The sequence below is a fragment of the Zootoca vivipara genome, chromosome 14 (assembly GCF_963506605.1).
Source record: "Zootoca vivipara chromosome 14, rZooViv1.1, whole genome shotgun sequence".
Taxonomy (NCBI): Eukaryota; Metazoa; Chordata; class Lepidosauria; order Squamata; family Lacertidae; genus Zootoca; species Zootoca vivipara.
Window position 1 is genome coordinate 48,704,582 of NC_083289.1, and position 16,319 is coordinate 48,720,900.

The 16,319-nt window shown below is 46.2% G+C and overlaps 1 protein-coding gene across 3 annotated transcripts in view; it reads left to right on the forward strand.

Moving 5' to 3' along the window:
• Nucleotides 1-16,319, forward strand: part of PEMT (phosphatidylethanolamine N-methyltransferase) — a 117,738-nt gene that overhangs the window by 91,992 nt on the left and 9,427 nt on the right. For 2 of the 3 annotated variants that reach the window (XM_035131231.2, XM_035131229.2), the window contains exon 5: nt 3,939-4,050. In XM_035131231.2, the coding sequence (XP_034987122.2) occupies nt 3,939-4,050 (112 nt within the window). Of the gene's footprint in view, nt 1-3,938; nt 4,051-11,510; nt 11,608-16,319 lie in introns of those variants that run through there. The other variant, XM_035131230.2, reaches the window with a different exon arrangement.

Sequence of the window (16,319 nt, forward strand, 5' to 3'; positions counted from 1 at the left end):
GTTGCTTTGCAGGAGGTCGGGGGTGCATTTTGAGAAGCGCAGCCCAGCCGGAGCCCCAGTCAGCTTAGCGGAAGTGAGAACCCCTTCCCAGAATTACATACCCTCCAACATTTCTCCGATGAAAACAGGGACATCTTTTTCTACACCAGGAAGCTTCTCCCGCGTTAGATCTCGCCAAACACATCAAGATCCTATACACATTGACGCCGGTCACCCTGAGCCAATGGCAACCTCTCCACTGAACCTACCTCACAGGATTGTTGTAAAGAAAGAATGTGTGAGGGAGGGGATCACGTACAATGTTTAATAGATTATTTTATTTCATTTTTCTGTTGGAAGCCGCCCAGAGTGGCTGGGGAAACCCAGCCAGATGGGCGGGGTGTAAATAATATATTATTATTATTATAACACCTTCAACAGAAAAATGTAAAGAGTCCCTGTCAGGGGGAAAGGCAGAAAACAACAACAACAACAACAACAACAACAACAACAACAACAACAACAGAGGAAACTGAGAAACATACCACAGAGCAAATCTTTGGTGGGACTTAGTTCTGAGTAAAAATTCTTAGGATTGCAGTTTAAGGCTGCAAATTATTTTTGATTTTTCTAATAATAACAATTTTCTTATACATAGATATCCAATCCAAATTTGCATTGATTGACCACTCCCCCCCCCCAGGTCTTCAATTGTCCCTTCATAATTTCCATTGCATCTAATTATTTTTCCACTTAATTTCCAATTATTTTTCACATCGTAATTCTACCTTCAGTTCATAAATGCTACAACAATCCCGCTAACGTTTCCACGTTCTTACAGTGTTCTTTAAAATAATCTAGTTTTTTCCAATCTTGATTAAATTTTCCTTCATCTTGGTGCCTGATCTTCACGGTTAGTTTTGCCATTTCGGAATAGTCTGTCATTCTTCTTTCGCTGGTATAGTCTCTTCTTTCCACTTCTGGGCAAGTAACATTCTGGCAGCTCTGTGGTTGCATACATAACATAATCGCTTTTGCTTCTTTGGAACTTCATCTCCTAATATTCCTAGTGAAAAGGCCTCTGGTTTTTTTAACAAATGTATTTTTGAACATCTTTTTCATAAAGAAGCCAGATTATCCTCCGCCAGGGCCAGGGCCTTTTCAGTGATGGCACCGACCATAGCTGCCAAGTTATCCCTTTTTTTAAGGGAAATTCCATTATGCTTAATAGGCTTCCACGCGAGAAAAGGGAAAACTTGGCAGCTATGGCACCGACCTGGTGGAATGCTCTGTCCCACGAGACTAGGGGGCCCTGCAGGACTTGATCTCCTTCCGCAGGGCCTGTAAGACAGACTTATTCCGCCTGGCCTTTAATTTAGCCTGATCCTCCATTCCTTTTTCCCTTCCCTTTTTCTATGAAGAAACCCTTCTGGGTCCCCACATTTAAATTCTTCCCAGGTCTCCTTGCTGGCCTTAGCAGGACTAACTTGGCCAGTTAGCTCTGGCGATGCTATATTTGTGTTATATTTTATGCTGTTTTTAAGCTGTTTTAAAAGTCGTTTTTATTCAATGTTTTATATTTGTCGTCAGCCGCCCTGAGCCCGGTTTCTAAACCGGGAAGGGCGGGGTATAAATAAAAATTTATTATTATTATTTCATTATATATCATTTCCCAGAAGCCCTTTACCTTTTTACGTGTCCACCAAATATGGGAAAAAGTACCTTCTTTTTCCTTACATTTCCAGCATAGATTAGATGAGTTTTTTATACATCTTAGCAACCATTACAGGTGTTAGATACCATCTATACATCATTTTCATATCATTTTCTTTTAATGAGCTGCATGCTGCAAAATTTAAATTTTCTTTCCACAGCTTTCCCCATGATTCCAAGTGGTATATTATACCCTATATCTTGTGCCCAGGAGGCTGCACAGTCTTTACCCAGTTACCTAAGAGTAGGCTCCATTGACTACAATGGGACTTACTTCTGAGTAGGCAGTGTAAGGCTCCATTTACAATAATGACCATTTCCCTAATAATAATAATAATAATAATAATAATTTATTTATACCCCGCCCATCTGGCCGGGTTCCCCCAGCCACTCTGGGCGGCTTCCAACAAAACATTAAAATACAGAAATCAAACATTAAAAGCTTCCCTAAACAGGGCTGCCTTGAGATGCCTTCTAAAGGTCTGGTAATTGTTCTCTTTGACCTCTGGTGGGAGGGCATTCCACAGGGTGGGTGCCACTACCGAGAAGGCCCTCTGCCTGGTTCCCTGTAACTTGGCTTCTCGTAGCGAGGGAACCGCCAGAAGGCCCTCGGCTCTGGACCTCAGTGTCCGGGCAGAATGGTGGGGGTGGAGATGCTCCTTCAGTTATACTGGACCGAGGCCGTTTAGGGCTTTAACACCAACACTTTGAATTGTGCTCGGAAACGTACTGGGAGCCAATGTAGGTCTTTCAGGACCGGTGTTACGTGGTCTCGGCGGCCACTCCCAGTCACCAGTCTAGCTGCCGCATTCTGGGTTAGTTGTAGTTTCCGGGTCACCTTCAAAGGTAGCCCCACGTAGAGCGCATTGCAGTAGTCCAAGCGAGAGATAACCAGAGCATGCACCATGAAAGGGGAGGCGCATTTTGCGCAGTCGCGTGCAGCGCCCCCTGGGATCCCTGAGGCAGTTCTGGAGTTTGGAAGCGGGCACTGCCTATCTGAGGCTGGAGGCTGGAGTCGCCACCCACTCAGTTAGCCGACCAATCCAGCCAAGGGGAGGCGTGCCAGGGGGATTGGCCAGGTAGGTTCAGGTAGGCTTACCTGCACACAAAGAAGAGGAGCCATTCCTGGGAAGCAGCCGACGGATTCAGAGCTTTCCCACCCTCCACTCCCTGATTTTATGCTTGATTTACAGGTTATTTACTTCCACAGGCATACACACACACAGGCGCTGCTACGACCGGCTGCTGTTAAAGGGCTGGAAAGGAATTTCCCTGCATTGGCAGGTTTCGCCTTTCCCGTAGCAATTCGTCACAACTTTGGCAGATGCAGGCCTTGGGCGGAATCCTTTAGTCATTTACATAAAGGGGAGGGGCGTGGGGGCGGTGACCCCCTGCCCTATTGCGGCAGCGATAACAGGGTTCCCGTAAACGGGGCACCAGGGGGGGGCGTTTGGTGATGCCAATTGGCTGTTATTGCCCTCCCCTTCCAGCGGCGGCGATCGAGGGGGGCGGGCTATATGCTTGAACATATGTTCTCCGGAGTTAGCCCAACCCCCACACATGCTGGACAACCTTGAAGATCACCCCACCCCCGGCTGGGGGGCTGGGAGGGATATACGCCCAATGCCTGGGCCAAGGTCTTCCTACATCTGAATTTTAATAAAGATGTGGCCAATTTTAATCCCATAAAACGTGGTCTTGTGTCATTATTCCACTCGGGGCTGCCCTGGGGGCTAGGGGGGACTCCGCCTGACTGCGCAAAGGAATAAACGCTCCCCGCATTTCCTTAAAAAATGGCTGGCTGCTGAAGCATTGCAATTAAATAAAGTGGACTGGTGACATTTTCCTTCAAAATTACAGGAAGGGCTTTGTATGCCAGCTTCACTATTTCCTTCACTCGGTGCAGGGATTTTATTTTCAGGATAAACAGGACTCTGGTTTTGCACCTACAAACACACGCACATCACTTTCAATTGTTCTCTGGGACATGGAGAGGAGGAAAAAGGGAAACCGGGACCTTCTGGGATGAAATCAGAAACCGGGATGGCTTCTGTAATTCCAAGGTGTCCCTCTTAAATTGGGACGGTTGAGCAGTGTGGAATTAAATCAGAAAGCGCATGCTGCCTCCTTGTGTATTATGGATCTTGGAGGGAATGTCTACTGAGACCTTTCGCAGGCACCTGAAGGAGGCATGGGCACCACGTTGCCAACCCGCGTCTTAATCCTTGCGTCTGTTTCTTTTCTAGGTGACTACTTTGGCATCCTCATGGAGGCAAAGGTGACGTCTTTTCCATTCAGTGTGTTGGACAATCCCATGTATTGGGGCAGCACCATGATCTACCTGGGCTGGTCCATCATGTGAGTCCACCATGTTTCTGCTCTTTTCAAACTTATTTATTTATCACAGTTACAGTGATACCTTGGTTTACAACCATAATCCGGTTGTAAACCAAAACAGGTTGTAACCCAAAGCGAGCTTTTGCCAATGGGGCCTCTCAAAAAAATAAAAAATGGATTGTGATCCAAAAAAAGGAAGACACACTTCAGGGTTTGACATGGTTGTAATCCAAAACGGTTGTAATCCAAGGTACCACTGTATTTATACATTTCTGTTCCATCTCTCTTCCTTCTTTTCTTCTTCTTTTGTGATCACTCGCAGCTGAGTAAAATTGTCTTCCATAAACATGGTCTTCACAGTGAGTCCGTTAGTGACTGTGGAAGCCAATTCTGGATCCACACGACCTTCCACAGTGGGGGGGGGGGGATAGATTTCCAGATAGAAGTTGAGGGTTTGCCAAACATGCCTTCCTCTTGGCACGTTTCTCCCTTTCATGAGTCTGAGCGTCTTCAAAGGCCATGACACCTTTGGTAAAGGCTGTTCTCCAATGGGAGCGCTCGCAGGCCAGTGACCAGTTCTTGGTGCTTATATAGTGGTACCTCGACTTACAAATAACTCTACTTATGAATGTTCCCACTTACGAATGCGGTTGGATGCGGTTTAGATAGGATTTTTTCAACTTATGAATTTTTAGATAGGGTTGCTTCGACTTACGAATTTTTTCTCCCAATGCATTCCTATGGGATTCGACTTACAAATTTTTTCGACTTACGAATGTGCGTTCGGAAGTCGAGGTTCCACTGTACTACTTCCCCTACCACCACCCAAGGAGCGAAAGGCAGGATACATGGTTCTCCCCAGTGCTTTTTTCCTACTCTCATTTTCCTACTCCTATTGAAATGCTGCCCCTCAATGAGGCCAAACATAGATTCACAAAATGTTTAGGGGTAACATGGTTCTTCCCATGTTATCCTCACAACAACCCCTTGTGGCTTAATGGTTAGAGTGTTGGGACTAGGACCTGGGTTCAAAACCCCAATCAGCCGCGAAGCTCACTGGGTGACCTTGGGCCAGTCACCATCTTTTACCCTAACCTACCTCACAGGGCTGTTGTGAAGATGAAATGGGGAGGAGGAGAACCATGTACGCCACCTTGAGATCTGTGGAATAAAAAGGTGGTGTCTAAATGCAGTAAAGCAATAGAAATGCAATAGCATAAAACTCTCTGAGGTAGGTTAGGCTGAGAGATGATGTCTGGCCCAGTGAGGATCATAGATGAGTAAGGGATTTTAACTCTGGTCTCCCAGGTCCTTGTTCAAGACGCTACACCACATGGTCTCTCTCTGAGCTTAGCTGCTGCTTTGCGACTGCCTTGTGAGGGTTCATTGGCATCCTGAATTTCAATAAATCAGGCCTTTTTTCCTCCCTTGAACAGAACACAAGTTTTTATAGGAGTTCCCAGCTTGGACAGGAAAGCAGAGAAGCTTGGCAAGACATCCATCCATATAATGAAAGCTCTGCTTCTTGTTTATGCCGCCATCCTCTGGGAATACTGTACATGGCGTCAAGCGGAGCATTCAGCTGGCTATCAGCTTTATTTTGAGAAACAAGTTTCTAGCCCTTATGACTATGAAAAGAATCATGGCCACTGGAATCTTGAGGAAAGAGGTTTCTGGCAGTTGTGGGAAGAGGTTTAGTATTATCAGTATTAAAAATTGGTATACAGTGGAACCTCGGTTTATGAACACCTCGGTTTATGAATTTTCGGTTTATGAACGCCACGGACCCATCTGGAACGGATTAATTCATTTTCCATTACTTTCAATGGGAAAGTTCGCTTCAGTTTATGAACGCTTCAGTTTAAGTACTCTGCGGACCCATCTGGAACGGATTAATTCATTTTCCATTACTTTCAATGGGAAAGTTCGCTTCAGTTTATGAACGCTTCAGTTTAAGCCGTCTGGAACAGATTAATCCACTTTCCATTACTTTCAATGGGAAAGTTCGCTTCAGTTTATGAACGCTTCAGTTTATGAACAGACTTCCGGAACCAATTGTGTTCATAAACCGAGGTACCACTGTACAGTGGTACCTCTACTTACATTCACCTCCAGTTACGTATCCTTCGGGATACGTACACGGCAAACCCGGAAGTATTTCCCCGGGTTTCGCCGTGCAAACATGCACAGAAACGGTGCCTCTGGTTGCGGAAACCTCGGGATCCAACCAGAGTTCTGGAACAGATCCCATCCACAACCAGAGGTACCACTGTACTGCCCTTCCTCTGACGGTCACAGGGCGCTTCATGACATAAAAATACAAATGCGTCTCTAGCACATTGATTTTAATTTAGAAAGCCAGTATTTTTTCCATACTTTAGCTTAAGGCCACTGACATCATTAGGAAGAAAGTGGTTGTAACATCCTTTGAAGTTCTTCAGTTATATGATAGAATAGAATAGAATAATTTATTGGCTAAGTATCAACCCTACTTGGAATTTTGCTTCAACTACATTGCAATGTAAAGAAAAAACGTACCTCATACAAACACTATTCCCCTCACAATACAACCACACAGCAAAAAAAACACCCATACCACCAACTGGCCTCCCTTTCGCCCACAACTACAGATTCAACAATTTGATGCCACAAGGAAAAAAGCTATTCCTGTGCCTAGACGTTTTTGTATATAGAGTCCTGTACCGACGTCTAGATGGGAGTAAGTCAAACAGGATGTGAAGGGTCTACAGCAATTCTCTCTGCTCTCTTCCTGACTCGAGCGGCATAAAGTGTCTCTGTTGGAGGCAAACTAACACCAGTTACCCTCTCTGCAGTTCTTACTGCCCGTTGGAGTCTCTTCTTATCCAGCTTAGAGGCTGTACCATACCAGACAGTAATGGAATTACAGAGAACCATAGCTGCCAAGTACCCCGTTTTCCCCGGGAAACCCCCGTTTTTTCTTACCTTTTCCCGGCGGTCCCCCGTATCACTTCGTCTCCCGTTATTCTCCCTTAAATTCTCCTGCCGGCGACCATTTCCCCCCCTTCTGATTCGCCCATCTTTGGGCATTGAAAATGGCCACCGCCAGCTTCGAAAGTCACATCTACGCACTTCCGGACATGCGTAGAGGTGACTTTCGAAGCCGGCGACGGCCATTTTTTGTGCCCGTAGATGGGCAAAGTGACACCGGAAGTTGCGCCTACGCAAGTTCCGGTGTCACGCGGTTGCCGGTCCCGGATTCTGCAGTCCGGGACTTGGCAGGTATGCAGAGAACAGTTTCAAGTACGGGCAAAAAAGGCTTTTCCCTGGAAGTCTGCTTTTTGCAAGGAAGTGGGGGAAGATGGCCATCATTGACCCTAGCTGCAGGTCTCCCAACATGTCAGGGAGGAGGTCCTTCCTGGCCTCACCATTCCAGGTCCTTTTCAAGTGTGCAGATGACAGGGGTTGAGCTGGGTCTCTGTGCATCTTCTCCTCTGGGCTTCTGCTCTGTCTCCTGTTGAGAGTCCTTCAGGTACCTAAGGGAGATTCGACAAACGTTGACCTACTTCGTAGAATGCATCTAGAGCCAAATGAGCACAGGGCATGTGATCTCCAGAGCTGGAAAGGTGAAACGTCCGCTTCCTGGTCTCCTCTAGAACTGTGTCCTTGGCAGGAAGGACGCAGCGGGGGGTGGGGATCGACTGCGCAGGTGCAGTGTTTCCTCCAGGTCACTCGGATGACGCCAGAGGAGACCGCGGTAAATAGACCAGCAATTTCACTTAATAGGAAGGTCGGCTGAAGGGACTTGGGGAACTGTCAGTACAGCGTAGAGGCAGGCTGCTCAGAATAACAAAAAAAAAAGCTTTTAAACCGGCTGATTGTGAGAAAAATGCAAAGCGTGTTCCGCGGCAGCGCATGGCCAGCTATCCTATTACATGAACCCCATTCTCTGAAGTTTGAGGGGTTTCAGCGCATGCCCTGAGTTGGTTTCCTTGGAATGAAGGCTGCTCTCTTCAAGCTGGTGTGGCATAGTGGTTAGAGTCAGGGTTCAAATCCCGTCCCAGCCACAAAGGAAAGGTGGGTTAGAAATGTAAAAATAAACAAAATGAAATATATAAAGTACGTTAACTGTGCAAGTTGGCTGTGGTAAGTACAGTGGTACCTCTGGTTAAGAACTTAATTCGTTCTGGAGGTCCAATCTTAACCTGAAACTGCTCTTAACCGTGCGATTTCTGTTCTCATCTTGAAGCAAAGTTCTCAACCCAAGGTACTACTTCCGGGTTAGCGGAGTCTGTAACCTGAAGCGTTTGTAACCCGAGGTACCACTGTATCTTTGCTTGCAGGTGCCGAGAGTTTGGCTGTTTCCCCATTTTTGCATCCTGAAGCAAAAGGCTTTTAACTGCTGGGTCTCTGTTCTGGTGTTTGGCCTGTCCCTATTTTAGGATTATCTGTTATTATTAGTATTATTACTACCACTACTTGAGCATACCTATTAAAGCAAAGAGCACTTTTCCCCATTACATGAATGTTCTCTAATGATTTGTGTCCTGCGTTAATGTGTACCCCGCGGATAATATTAACAACGAGAGTCTTTTGTTCGTTGTTCTCTGACTGCTACACACAGGGTGTCAAATGGATGTCCCCGTTTTCATGGCGGCAGAATGCATCATCCGTGGTCAGTTGGTAGTAACCACAGAGAACAGAACAGACAGTACTTTTTTGCATTCTCTCTAGGCCAAAAGTGCCCACTCCATTTTTATGTGTCTATTTTTGAGCCCAAAACAAGCACAAAATAGTTTTGCATATTCATCAAGCGTTTATTTCCCCCCACCTTTCAACGCAGAAGCCCAGGGTGGTGTAAGAGCTGGGGTGAGCTAGCTGTTGATGAATTGGCAGATAGAACATATGAACTATGTCTCCATCTACCTTGGTATTGTCTGCACACTGAACTGGAATCTACTCTCCAGCACTTCTATTCCCAACATTACCTGGAGATGCCGGGGGTCAAACCAGTGACCTTCATGCAAACCATCTGTTCTTCATGCAGACAGATGCTCTACCTGGGAGCTACAGCTCTCGAACCACGAGGGATGGCCTGCACCTGAGCAACGGAGCCACAAGAGCAAAATGCAGGAGTGGTGAACTTGTTGCATTTGGATGGACTCCAAGTCCCACCAACCCCAGCCACCATGGCCAACAGTCAAGGATAACAGTAGCTGTATTCTGGCAACATTTGGAGGGCCCTGGATTCACCAGCCCTGCTTCATATATAGAATCATAGAATCGTAGAGTTGGAAGAGACAACAAGAGCCATCCAGTCCAACCCCCTGCCGAGCAGGAAACACCATCAAAGCATTCTTGACATATGGCTGCCAAGCCTCTGCTTAAAGACCTCCAAAGAAGGAGACTCCACCACACTCCTTGGTAGCAAATTCCACTGCCGAACAGCTCTTACTGTCAGGAAGTTCTTCCTAATGTTTAGGTGGAATCTTCTTTCTTGTAGTTTGAATCCATTGCTCCGTGTCCGCTTCTCTGAGCAGCAGAAAACAACCTTTCTCCCTCCTCTATATGACATCCTTTTATATATTTGAACATGGCTATCATATCACCCCTTAACCTTCTCTTCTCCAGGCTAAACATACCCAGCTCCCTAAGCCGTTCCTCATAAGGCATCGTATCCAGGCCTTTGACCATTTTGGTTGCCCTCTTCTGGACACGTTCCAGCTTGTCAGTATCCTTCTTGAACTGTGGTGCCCAGAACTGGACACAGTATTCCAGGTGAGGTCTGACCAGAGCAGAATACAGTGGTACTATTACTTCCCTAGATCTAGATGCTATACTCCTATTGATGCAACCCAGAATTGCATTGGCTTTTTTAGCTGCTGCATCACACTGCTGACTCATGTCAAGTTTGTGGTCTACCAAGACTCCTAGATCCTTTTCACATGTACTGCTCTCAAGTCAGGTGTCTCCCATCCTGTATTCGTGCCTTTCATTTTTTTTTTGCCAAGTGTAGTACTTTACATTTCTCCTTGTTAAAATTCATCTTGTTTGCTTTGGCCCTCATAACTCCTTCCACCCCGTCACTTATTCTGCCTCTTCTCTGTGTCTGTTTTTAACAAGCCTCTTTCTCTGGTTTTGAAGCATCCCTTTCTACATGTTTAAATCAGGGAGTGTCCACAGAGAGGGCAAGCGATGAATGATTGCATGCACATCTGCGGGTGCCACTGAGACCGTAAGTCCGTAAGAGGTGGTGTTGGCAGATCCGGCTCGTATGACGCACTGGCTCTCTCGCACACATCTCTGGCCTTTTAATTGGCTGCTAAACGAGCCCTGCGATGAGCTGGCAATGCTGCTAAATGACCCTCCGTGAAACGAAAGTGGAGCCAAGCAAAGCTCATGGGGATGGAGATGATGAAGTTAGAGAGGGCTGGAGTAGTGGAAGAAGAGAATATCCACAAGGCGGGAAGAGGACCGGTTCCTGAAACCACCTGAAAAGCTTGTTGTTGTTTGTTGTATCCGACTCTTTGTGACCCCACTGCCTCCTGCAGTTTCGTCAAACTCATGTTGGTAGCTTCGAGAACAGTTTCCCACCATCTTGTCCTCTGTCGTCCCCTTCTCCTTGTGCCCTCTGTCTTTCCCAACATCAGGGTCTTTTCCAGGGAGTCTTCTCTTCTCATGAGGTGGCCAAAGTCTTGGAGCCTCAGCTTCAGGATCTGTCCTTCCAGTGAGCGCTCAGGGCTGATTTCCTTCAGAATGGTATCTGAAGTGGTATCTGAAGAAGTGTGCATGCACACGAAAGCTCATACCAAAATATAAACTTAGTTGGTCTTTAAGGTGCTACTGAAGGAATTTTTTTATTTTTTCCTTCAGAATGGATAGGTTTGATCTTCTTGCAGTCCATGGGACTCTCAAGAGTCTCCTCCAGCACCATAATTCAAAAGCATCAATTCTTTGGCGATCAGCCTTCTTTATGGTCCAGCTCTCGCTTCCATACACCACTACTGGGAAAACCATAGTGCAGGACCTTTGTCGGCAAGTTCATGTCTCTGCTTTTTAAGATGCTGACTGAAGATGCTGCTGAGAAGCTGGACAAGTGCAAATCCCCCTCAGAAGAAATTGGCAACAAGGAAACCCAAAGTTCTGTGGTTGGCCTAAATTCTCCTCAGGAGGCTCCAAACACTCCCGCCCTTTGCTCCGAAGGCCCCAAGTGGGCACCCATATGACTGACACCATGGCCACATTCACACTGTACATTTAAAGCACCATGGCACCACTTTTAAGTTTCCCACAAAGAATTCCGGGAGCTGTAATTTGTTTGGGGTGCTGAGAGTTGTTAGGTGCTCACTGAGCTACAATTCTCAGAGTTAGCTGTGAAGTACAGACCCTCCAAGTGCTCCTATTCTCCAGGGACAGTCCTGGGTTTACAGAAGCCATCCCGGTTTCTGATTTGATCTCGGAATGTCCCGCTTTTTGTTATGACGTCCCTATTTTCATCACAGAAATGGTGGAGGCCATGGCGATATTGCGACCCCCCGAGCCAAGAAGAGAAGTACTGTATCTATGCAACCTTTAGAAGACATCTGAAGGAAGCCCCGGATAGGGAAGTTTTTTAAAAAAATGTTTCATGTTTTATTGTGTTTTTTATATATGTTGGAAGCCTCCCAGAGTCAGATGGGTGGTGTATAAATAATAAAATAACAGTAACAACAACAACAACAACAACAATGGAATAGGACGTCCCTATTTTCATCGGAGAAAGGTTGGAGGGTACATGTTAAGCCAGAGGAGACATTTCTGGGTGGGTTGGCAGGCACAGCCCCCTGTTTTCACAGAAGTCCCAGAAGCGGCTTGCAATTGTGGCATCAGGCCCAGAGCTGTAACGATCATGGGTGACTTTCCCTCCGCTTTCCAACACAAGTGGGAATGCTGTGATTCTGTTAGGAAACAGGGCGGGCAACTGTTGTGCCCCATCTCGGGCCCGCTGCTCGTCTCATCACCGTCGCCATGACACCCAAACACCAAGGCTGTTTCCTTCCACTCTCTGAGAACATGTTCTGTATGACTTCAATAGAGGGATGGATCCAGTTTCCCAGGCTCAGTATCCTCAAAATAATGTTTCAAACCCTCAAGAGGTGTAATCCTTCTCTCTGCAGGATGTTGCAAACAGAACTGATTTGCTGTTTTATTCCTCCCGCTATGACCTTCCTTTTTCAAGTAAACAGTCACAGCATGTAAGAGGGATGGCACTTTTTAAAATAGCCACAGGTTATTTATTATTATTATTTACTTGTTTGTTTGTTTGTTTGTTTGTTTGTTACCCGCCCCTTCACCGTAAGGTCTCAGGTTGGGTTACAACATTAAAACACAATATTAAAACAGTTTGAAACAACTTCCATTCATAAAAATAAAAAGAAGGTAGGTGCAAAAAATATACACCCCAAATGCCAAAAGCCAGGGTAAAGATTTCGCCAAAAGCTGTGCAGTAAAGGTGCCAGGCCCACCTCTGTAGGGAGGGAGTTTCACAGCTTAGGGGCCACCACAGAGAAGGCCCTGTCCCCAAGTCTCTGAGGGTGGAGGAACTACCAAGAGGGCCCATGTTAGTCTCAGCATGTGAGATGGTCTGTAGGGAAGGAGGCGGTCTTTTGGATATTTGGGGCATGAATCATTTATGGCTTTAAACACTAATGTGAGCCTAGAAATGAACCACTGCAGTTGTTTTAAAATGGGTTATATGAGATTTAAATGGAACCCCAGTCAGTATTCTACTATTGGCACATTTGCAAAGCTAAGCAGGGTCCAGTATGGTTTCAAATTGGATGGGATTGAGATTCCTGCATTGCAGGGGGTTGGACTGGATGGCCTTTTGGGTACCTTCCAACTCTCCAATTTCTATGATTCTATGATCTTATAAATTGCTTCTCCACAAACCAACTGAGGCGATGTGCAGTGAAAAGAACTAAGAGCAACTGGGAGACAAAAGATAAAGGACCAATTGGAGAAAATATGGAAGGCCTTAATTGATTATACAATTGTTAAAGGATAATGTTTGCTTCCTGCCCTTGATGTAATCTTGACTAAATGACTTTTGACTTATCTTTTTACCGTGAAGCCCTGTAGAGAATAATTTTATAAATAAACCCCATAAAGAAAATATAAAAGGCGAGAGAAAGTATTAAAATTATCACTATATATAGTGCTGAGCTGCCTTAAGCCTGTTATGTCAATAATTCACCCCTTGCAAAGAAAAGGCATCTCTTAGGAAACAGGATGAAGCAACATTTTGAAAGAGCCAGAAATCCAATGCAATAGAAAACCCGTTTAAAATTAAACCCTGCCTGTGCCCACCTGCTGTGTTTTTTCCCACCCTTCATTTCAAAAGCCTTCCTGAATAAAACATGTTTTCAACCAGGGATGGGCCAAATGCAGCTCTCTGGCCCTCGGGACACGCCTTGATTGTTTCCGCCCAATGGAATGTGCCCTTAATCCCTCTTATTTCCTAGAGGGAAGAAGTTCCACAGTGCAGGTGCCACAACTATGAAGGCTCTGCTTCATGTGCTTACGGCTGTAACTTCAGCAAAGGAGGGCCCATTCCCCAACCTGAGGGAACAGGAAATGTGGAGCTCCAGAAAGATTTTGGTCTGCCAGTTACCTTAACTCTGCAAGGTGGCCTCTGTGGGGAAATAATCGGACCTGGTGAAAGGCAACTTCCTATGATCAATGGACTGGGAGACCCCCGTATCCCTGCGTCCACTGGATCTGGAAGCTGGAGGAGGAGGAGGAATAGTTTTCAAGAAGAGGTCTGAATCAGGCTGCCTCCCACCCAGCGCAGCTCAACCTCCCCTAATGCAGAAGGCAAAAGGAACAGTCTGAGGCCTTTCAGTATCAACACTGACCCTAATGACCCCAAACCAGGGTGACCCCCCTCCTTTCCATTTCCTGAAACTCCACTTCAGATGTGAGACTCTGCTTGCTGTTAAAGCCACTGTTGAGCTTTGGGCTGTTATCAGAACAACGTCTGTCTTCAACGGGAGCTGTCCAAGGTCCTGTAAGGCCTGTACCAACCGCCTGAAACAACCAGCCACTTCTTGTTTCCTGTGTCGCCCAGCCTGGCTGAAATAGGGCAGTCTTAAAGCAGAAGGGGGAACCTGGTGGAGAACTGAGTCTTCACCCCCTTCCCACTGGCCCATCCCAGGAGGAGGAGAGTGAGTCCATTTGCGCTCATTTCCCTGTTTGCAGCGAATATTTTCCCTTGAAGAAGAAGAAAACTGTGTTTACTGAGGAGGGCTGGAAATGAGATTGCAAAAAGGGGAGAGAAGCGTGATCAAGGACTAATCACTCGTATTTATGATGGTGCTCTCTGAAAGTAGTTGCTTCTAGAATAGCAGGAGAAGCCAACCCAGCTTTTCCTCCACTTGGCCCCTTGATGCCACATTGATCGTTTTCTTCCTGCGCGCCAGCTAAGCAAGGCCAGCTGCTGGTTGGGGCCCCTGAAGCAAATAAATGTTTTGAAGTAAGAACCCAACAGACTTTCACTGCTCTCACCTCACTGCCTGCCCGGAGCATCACTCAGTGGCTCAGAGACGGGATGGGATGTCTCTTGCTCAATGCAAGGGGCAGGTCAGGTTGATTACTGACTGATCGTATCAGCTGTTGGCTGCTGCAGGGAAGCCAGAAACTTCTCGATCTGCCACATGAGTTAATAATAATAATAATAATAATAAACAATTTTATTTGCATTAGCCAAAGGCCATAGCAACAATAAAAGGGTACACTGTGTACAATAAAAGATTTGTTAGAAGCACAACTTAAAATCCTGAATTATCAGTCAGTTGGTGGCCCTTATTCTAATTGCCCCAGCAATGAAGCTAGCAACCTTAGCTGTTGTCTGGTCATTTAGGTCTGATAGAAGGAAATGCATGGTTGAGCACCCTGGGATGGTTAGATGGTTAGAAGGAGTGGAGTAATGATCTCGTTCCTCAAGTCTTTCTAAAGGGAACAGGACAGGAGGACATGTGTCACTGATTCTATACTACCATCTCCACAGGGGCAAAGTCATTACTCAAATAAGATCTTTTGGAATCGACCCTCGAGAACTGCAGGTGGCAGAACATCCAGTCTTCTGCCGCGTGAGTTGAGCCTGTGTGTCCGTGAAATGCCACCTCCTTTTCCCGAGGTCCCCTTTGCAGCCCCAAGAAAGCATTTTGGTTTATTTCAGAGGGAGGGAGGGAATTTAGAGGGTGGTGGGTTCAAAGCTCACCGGGAATCTTTCTGGCTCCTTGGAGTTGCTAGTCGCTGTTTTGCTGCCATCAGACTGATGTTCCGGAACAATGTCATGCCAAAATCCTGCTGGGCCATTCTCAGACTAGAGTCAGGGGAGATGTAGATGAGTTTAGCTTCCTCTGCCCTCAAGATTCACTTCTTGACCCTCCAGATCTGGATGTATTTTTACCCCCTTTTTTTGCAAATGAGCCTGTTCCCAAATTTGGGTCAAACTATGGCGTCTGCCAAAGATTTGGTCCAACACTAGCAGTCCTTTTCTTCTTGGTCCACATAGAACGTAGGTAGCAACCAGAACATTGACCTACCTAGCTGAGAATGGTCTGCACCAGCAACATTCCAGAGGGTTTCTCTCCCAACCCTCCCTGGAGATGCCAGGGAATGAACGTGGGACCTTCTGCATGCAAAGCAGTTGTTCTGCCGCTGAGCTACAGCTCTTGCGGTTGTCAGAGGGCAGCTGCTCCCAGATAGCGCCAAACATTGAAGTCCACCTGACCTGGTTTAACAGACCAGCAGAACCCAGATATTGCATGGGGTTGATTGGCCGCTGCCTGTTGTGACACTAACCCCTGGAGCACTTTCGCAGCTCTTTTTATGCTGGCTTTCTTGTTGTTTTTAAAGCGGCAAGTGGAAGTTCAAATAAATATACACGATCCACCAGATGTTAATCCCAATTTACACACGAGCTCAGTTTGCCTTACTTGAGTTACCCAAGTCTGGTTGCTGTCGAAACATGATCAAATAGTTCTTTATTCTAGTTAGGACAATGGTTTGCTGTGTCCTTTCTTCTACGATGGTGCCTGCCGTCACAGATATACGCACCATCTGTTTTTAAAAAATGTTTCCCTTCTGAGATGCAGCTGCCTTGCGTCGTGGTCTCGTATGATACGGGTTTCTGCTCTTCGGGATTTCAAATCAAAACTCGTGTGGGCCAATTGTTTGCCTGGCTGTTTCCAGATCTGTGACTTAACCTTATCATCAGACTCCAGCATCTAAATGTCCTTCCTTTTCCCACATTGTCAGTGTGTCTC